The sequence below is a fragment of the Triticum urartu genome, chromosome 6 (genome assembly GCF_003073215.2).
Source record: "Triticum urartu cultivar G1812 chromosome 6, Tu2.1, whole genome shotgun sequence".
NCBI lineage: Eukaryota > Viridiplantae > Streptophyta > Magnoliopsida > Poales > Poaceae > Triticum > Triticum urartu.
The window spans coordinates 167,930,983-167,937,689 of record NC_053027.1 but is presented as its reverse complement, the minus strand read 5'-3'; the positions used below and the strand labels follow the sequence as shown (position 1 = coordinate 167,937,689).

The window sequence follows — 6,707 nt, the reverse complement described above, 5'->3', positions numbered from 1 at the left end:
CTGTTGGGGCCCGCGGCACTCCGCACTTGCCCCTTGGCTTCGCCTCGATGTCAAGTCTAAGCGCGCCTTGGGCCCAGGGACTACTGTCGGCGTCCTGGGAACGGGGGTCCCCAGACTTGCCTGCCTGCGGCCCATGACGTGGCTCCATCAATGGCCCCGTACGGCCCATCTTCACCAGCAAACACTCAAGACCTTCACGAGGGGCCGAGCCTCGCGAGGCGGACGACGCGAGACATCCTCGGGGACGGCCTCACCAGGCTGGCTCGCGAGGGGAGGAGAGATCAAGGCAAGGGACACCTCGCGAGGTTCCTGTGACGCAAGCCATGACGACCAAGGCCAGGCGGGCGCCAGCGCGCGCAGTGTCCTCGTTTCCTCTTTGGTGCTAAAGAGCCAAGCACAGGCGAGGAGTCCCGAGGCAGCAGACAAAGGTTTCCATATCGGTGCAACGAGACCAGGACTAGCAGGACGGCAGGACGGAGGCACTGTGGAGCCCAGGACGGCGTCACCACTAGAGCCTTTGGGAGGCGAAGACCATCTTTTGTCAGGATAGCTTGTACTAGCTACCCCCCTTGAAATTGGCCGTTGTGGGATCCCTTCCCGCCTAATATTTGGGAAGAGGACCCGGGCCTCTATATATAAGGCTAGCCTCCACCAGGAGGAGGGGGATCTCATCTTGGACGGGATCCATTCCACCAAGACCACCACACAAACTCACCAAGCACAAGAGCACCTCTCCTCAGGAGGCTGTTCTTCCCTTGTAACTATTCATCCTCAGCCCAAGAGGCAATCCACCGCACCACACTGGAGTAGGGTATTACACCACATCGGTGGCCCGAACCAGTATAAATCTTGTGTCCCTTTGTTCTGCGAGTTCGACGTGTTGAGCCTTGAGATCACGGTGAGGGCGTGAGCTAGAGGGAGGAGAGATCTTCATGCGCACCCCAGTGTTCAAACCTCAAGGGTTTTGCCAGAACCCGAAATCCGACAATCATCACCGTCACCACGCCATCGTGCTGACGGAACTCTCCCTCGGCCTCAACTGGATCAAGAGTTCGAGGGACATCACCGAGCAGAATGTTTGGAGATCGCGGAGGTGCCGTGCGTTCAGTACTTGGATCGGTTGGATCACGAAGACGTTCGACTACATCAACTGCGTTACTAAACGCTTCCGCTTTCGGTCTACGAGGGTACATAGACACACTCTCCCCGCTCGTTGCTATGCTTCTCCTATATAGATCTTGAGTGATCGTAGGCAAATATTTTGAAATACTACATTCCCCGACATGAAGAGGGCGGGCATGAGAGGTAGGCCTCGCCACCGGCGTGGTAGAAGGAGGATGACCGCCGGTAAGCGACAACGACTCCTTCTTATCCTCCTCAAGGCAGTTCTGATGTGGGTGCTCCTAACCCACGGCCTTCTCAAGCTAGATGATGGTGGATTTTGCAACATCAGCAATAACAACTTGTCCAACTTCGACAATAAAAACCCCAACCCCAACATTGGCAACAACCCTAGATCCGGTTGAAACAATAGGAGGGAGATCTGTGGCACGCAAGGGTGAGGCACGCGGGTCGTGGCCCTTGATCCGCGCCAAGATTCAAAAATTAGTTTATGTATATATTTCATCTATTTCTCATTGTATAGCGATCCGTAAGAGCATCTCCAGCCGCGCCCCCAACAAGGCCCCCGGGCGACTTTTTGGCCGCCGACGCCAAAAAATTGGCCCAGTCGCGCCCCCAAGAGCCTAATTTTCGCTGGCTCGGGCCGAAACTGGTGCCGGCGGACCCAACCCGACCCCGGCGTGCTGGGGGGCGCTCGGGGCGCCGGGCGAATCGTTATTGGCGCGAAAGAGCCGCGGGCCATCCTTGCCAGCGACTCGTCTCGCTTCTCGCCGCTTCGTCGTCCTCATCGCCTCGTTTCCCATGACGAATCAATGCCAAAGCTGCCGCGCGCTCCCGCGCCGGCCAGCCTCCGCCATTGATGCCTCACGGGCGGCGCAGTGAAGGCATGACGACGCGTGTCCCCGCGCATGCCACGCGTAAACGCGGCGGCCACACGTGCGTGCGGCGCCTCCGCCTATATAAGCCGACCCCCGGCGCGCCGGTGGCACGCACAAAGTCTCCACCGCCGACGCGCCCTCTCTCCCCCTTCCTCCCTCTCCCCTCGCCGTCCCCAGTTCAAAGAAATGGCCGAACGCTTCCCAGACGACGGCGCGGCGGCGAACGACTTCGGCCACCGCCACTTTCACGAGGACGAAGCTCGGCTCCTCTTCGAGGCCGAATACCCGGTCCCGCCGGACATGCGGGTGCCCGGGGCATGGAGAATCAGCGCCGGCGGGGTCCCGGTGCCACCACCGCCCACCGGGGCGGCACGGCGTGCGGAGATCGCGCGTATCCGCGCCTCCCTGCCGTGGGCGGCGAGGGAGGGGCCGCGCTACGTCCCCGACAGCCCGCTCTGGGAGCCGTACTTCCGCCGCCGTCACGCCGAGCAGATGGTCCGGCAGCGCCGGGCCCTAGAGGAGATAGCCGCCCGCAAACGTGGACGCGAGGACGAGCACGGCGTCGTGATCCTCGATAGCGACGACGACGAGGACGCCGCCGGACCGTCCAACTCGCCGCGCTAACCGGGGGAGGGCTGCAGCAGGGACGGCGGCCGCGGCGGAGGCGACGACGACGACTATACACGGTTCTACAGCCTCCTCGGCATGTAGAACTGTAAGGGCGGCGGACGGAGAGGGAGACGGCAAGGAGCAGACTAGTAGCAGTTTTTTTAAAATATATTTTAAATATGAACGAACTCGTCGAAGTTTGGTTTAATTTGCGTCGTGTTTGTGACAATTTAAGTTTTCAAAAAAGTGTGGGCGCAGCGACCGGGGCATCTCGCCCCCAGCACATGGTTTAGCACAGGTGCACCCCCAAAGGGCGATTTTTAGCGCTTCCTGCGAGCCAACGGCCGGAGATGCTCTGAGTATCTATTTGAACGAGAGATATCTGACTTGTACCATTTGTATTCAATCTACTCCATAGTTGGTCCCGTATTTCCAACGTGAGTCGCCCGTTGTCATGAGTTTCATGCTCTTCTAGTCTCTCAGATCACATCACATAGTACTGTACCTATCTACAAACTGAACTGAGGCGGTATCATTCAGCAACGATCTAGCTTTGCTGCGTTCCTGATGTGGTTTGATGATTTTTAACGTCGCCGGCCGGAGTTGAACCCACGCCTCGCATCACGCCAGCGTCAGGTTCTGCAGCGTCCGCGGCATCGGCGGCATGTCGACGCGCACGACGCCCTCCAGCGCCTGCACGGCCTGCGCCATGGTCGGCCGGTGCGCCTCCTGGTCCTGGATGCACCAGCACGCCACCCTGCACGCCCGCTCCAGCTCCTCCCCCCTCCCGTCGCCGCGCAGCCGCGGGTCCGCCACGGCGCCCGCCTCCCCCGCCGCCACCTTCCCCGCGGCCCACACCGGGAAGAACGTCGACACAGGCCGCCCTGCCTCCGCCTCCGCCTCCGAGGCGTCGCTGCCATCATCGCCGCCGCGGCCGTCGCCGGAGCTGTCGGTGTTGCGTCGGCCCGAGATGAGCTCGAAGAGCACCATCCCGAAGCTGTATACGTCCGCCTTGGCGCTGATGGGCAGCCCAGAGATCCACTCCGGCGCCAGGTACCCGATGGTGCCCCGCATCGTCGTCAGGGCGCGGCTGAAGTCCCTCCCCACCAGCTTCGCCATCCCGAAGTCGGCGAGCTTCACGCACAGGTCCTTGTCCAGTAGTATGTTCTCCGGCTTCACGTCGCAGTGTATGATGCACTCGCGGCAGCCGTCGTGCAGGTACGCCAGCCCCCTGGCGACGCCGAGCATGATGCCGTAGCGGTCGCGCCAGCTCGGGCACGAGCCGCCGCCGCCGCCCTTGAAAAGGTAGCCCTCGAGGGAGCCGTTGGGCATGTACTCGTAGACGAGCAGCTTCTCGTCGGCCGACGAGCAGAAGCCCAGGAGCCGGACGAGGTTGACGTGCTGGATGCGCCCGAGCGTGTTCACCTCCGTCCGGAACTGCTTGTCGCCCTGCCGGAGACCCTCCAGCTTCTTGACCGCCACCTCGGTGATGGTGTCCCCGCTCTTCAGGACGCCGCGGTACACGGAGCCGAAGCCTCCGCCGCCCAGCCGGTCGGAGAAGTTCTTGGTGGCGGCGCGGAGGTCGCCGTAGCTGTACACGGCCAAGGAGGAGCCCGCCTCGTTCGCCATGCTGTCCAGCCGACGCCGCCGCCTCCTCCTGGAATGGAGGAACCAGGCCAGCAGCGCCGATGCGATCAATGCCGCTGCCACACACGCCAACACGATTCCGACGACAAGCTGCAGTGGTAGGCCCCCTTCGTTCTTGTTTGCTCTGCTCAAATCTCGCAGCCCTGATTCTGAAAGCCGGAGATGCAGGTCCGGCGACCCCGAGGCCCCAGAGTCGTCGGTGTAAAGCTGCTGAAGGTTGCGGAACTCGCCGTGCCAGACGGCGCACCGGCCGCCGCCGGAGAAGGTGTAGGCCTGGCAAGAGCAGTTGTCGAGGCAAGCCGACTCGCACTCTGTTTTGCTCAGGGCGCGGCCCACGGCGAGCGAGTCGTCGGGGAGCTTAACGTTGGGCAGCGCCAGGAACACGTCCGTGGACGTGGACGTGGACGACGACCCGTTGCCATCGCGCGCGCACGCGAGCGACGAGTTCCGGCGGCACCCGCCGGTCCAGTCGCTGAGCGCCCAGTCCCGCTCCGACGCCGGCACGAACCCTGGCGGGCACCGGCAGGACGGCTGGCTCCTCTGGTCGCAGACGCCGAAGGCGCCGCAGACGGCGTAGGCATCGCACTGCACGGTGGGCGCGGCCCAGAAGAACTGCCAGCGCTGGCTGGCGGGCACCCAGATGTACTGCTTGGCCTGCCCCGTCCCCTCGAACACCTGGCGCGTGATGGTCGCGTTGTCGTAGAGCGCCCAGCTGAGCCGCCGGTACGCCGGCGTCTCGACGTAGGTCTGGTTGAAGAGCACGTTGTTGACCGCCTCCGGCACGAGCACGAAGACGCGGCCCGTCCAGACGCCGCTCCGCCAGTAGACACGCGTCCGGTTCCAGAGGTAGAAGAACTCGCTGGTGCCGTTGCGGTCGACGGTGTTGCTGAACATGCCCGGCGCGGGGTCCTCGGCGTTCCGCCACGCCGTGAGCCCCTGGTACTCGCCGGTGAGCTTGTTCTCCCCGAGCCACGCCCCCGGCACCAGCGTGTCCGTCGGGTGGTCGAAGCTCTGCCAGAGCACGTCGGAGGAGTTGCCGCCGCCGAGGAGGACCAGGTTGCCGTCGTCGCGGATCACTGCAGTGTTGTTGTTGTTCGACTCCTCCGCCGACAGGTTTGATCTCGACGACGACCACACGACGCCCTCGCTGGCGCCGACGAGCTCGAGGCCGCCGTCGTCGGGGGACACCCGGAGCTCGGCGGAGGCGGCGCTGGACAGGGGGCTCGCGCGGTTGGCGACCCAGATGACGGTCTGGACGGGGATGTTCTTGTACCATACGCCGAGGTAGAACCGGCCGGAGCTGCCGGGGCTGAAGAGCCCGGCCGCGAACTTGCCCTGCGCCGAGACCACCGTGTCGTCGCCCCGCAGCGGCCGCCGCGCCGAGACGGCGTCCGTCTCCGCCGCCGCCGCCGCCGCCGCTACCGGGCAGGAATGAGCGAACCAGAGCGCAACGAGAGCGAAAGCGGCGACCGTCGGCGACATGTTTTCTCTCAGGTGAATTGAATTCTCGATCGATCAGGAGGAGAGGTGGATGGCGACCGCGAGCGAGTGACACGCAGGCAGTTGCTGTCGCGTTTGCACGCAGCTATACGCTGTCGCGTACTGGCCGCCCGATGAGCCGCCCGCCTCGTCGTCTGGATGACTTATAGTCGTCATGGAGTCTGTGTCTATCCGTGAATATATAGCCACTATTTTCCCTGGCGAGCGACCAAAACGGCACATTGTCTTGTCACCTCCCACAAATGTAAAATGTCAATGGGAAGAGGTAAAAAATGCTGCAGGGTTGGTGTTGAGCCGGTCCGTGGCTTTTCTGGAGCTGGTGGGAGCAGGACAGGAGTCTTCCACGGTGACGTACGTGGAGACAGATTTGTCACCTTTGGCTGCACCACGGATGCTCGCCTGGTTGGCTGCACCCCCCTTAATTTCCTGCTTGCTTTCGTGCACGGTCCGAAATATATTAGTTTAAAGAAAAAGAAAGTGTAGCAGATTCGTAGCAAAAAGCCGGAGAAATTTGGCTGGCTTTGGTTACCGTCTCGAGTGGCCGTGCGTTCAAACCGTCGTCCTGCTACGGCAGGCGGACGTGAAAAGGATAGATCTCCTGCAACAAAACAAAAGCAGAGCCATCAATCAAATCATGAATGGAATGGGTGGTATTTGTTAGAATTAATCCGAAGCATACCGTTGATCATCCGAGAAACAAACAATCATAGATAATGATGACATCGAGATTTGTTAACGTGTTTCGGCGAACTCGCCTACTCCCCGGGGCAATAACTACGGGCGCTCCTCCCCGAGATACCGCAACACCGGCCACCCGGGCGCCGGCACAAGCCACCAGCACCCCTTGCGAGATTGTCGCTATCTAGTCGTCATGGGTTACAACGTGGGGTGCCTCCTCATATATAAGAGGCCAAGGGTACAACGTGTCCGACTCCGACACTACAAGTATCC

The 6,707-nt window shown here is 61.9% G+C and overlaps 1 protein-coding gene across 1 annotated transcript; it reads right to left on the bottom strand.

Moving 5' to 3' along the window:
- Window positions 1-2,988: 2,988 nt before the first annotated feature.
- LOC125517643 (G-type lectin S-receptor-like serine/threonine-protein kinase At2g19130) lies at window positions 2,989-6,013 on the bottom strand. The gene has a single exon (XM_048682849.1). It carries the CDS (start codon window positions 5,736-5,738, stop codon window positions 3,231-3,233), a length of 2,508 nt encoding a protein of 835 aa, XP_048538806.1. The 5' UTR covers window positions 5,739-6,013; the 3' UTR covers window positions 2,989-3,230.
- Between the last annotated feature and the right edge of the window lie 694 nt (window positions 6,014-6,707).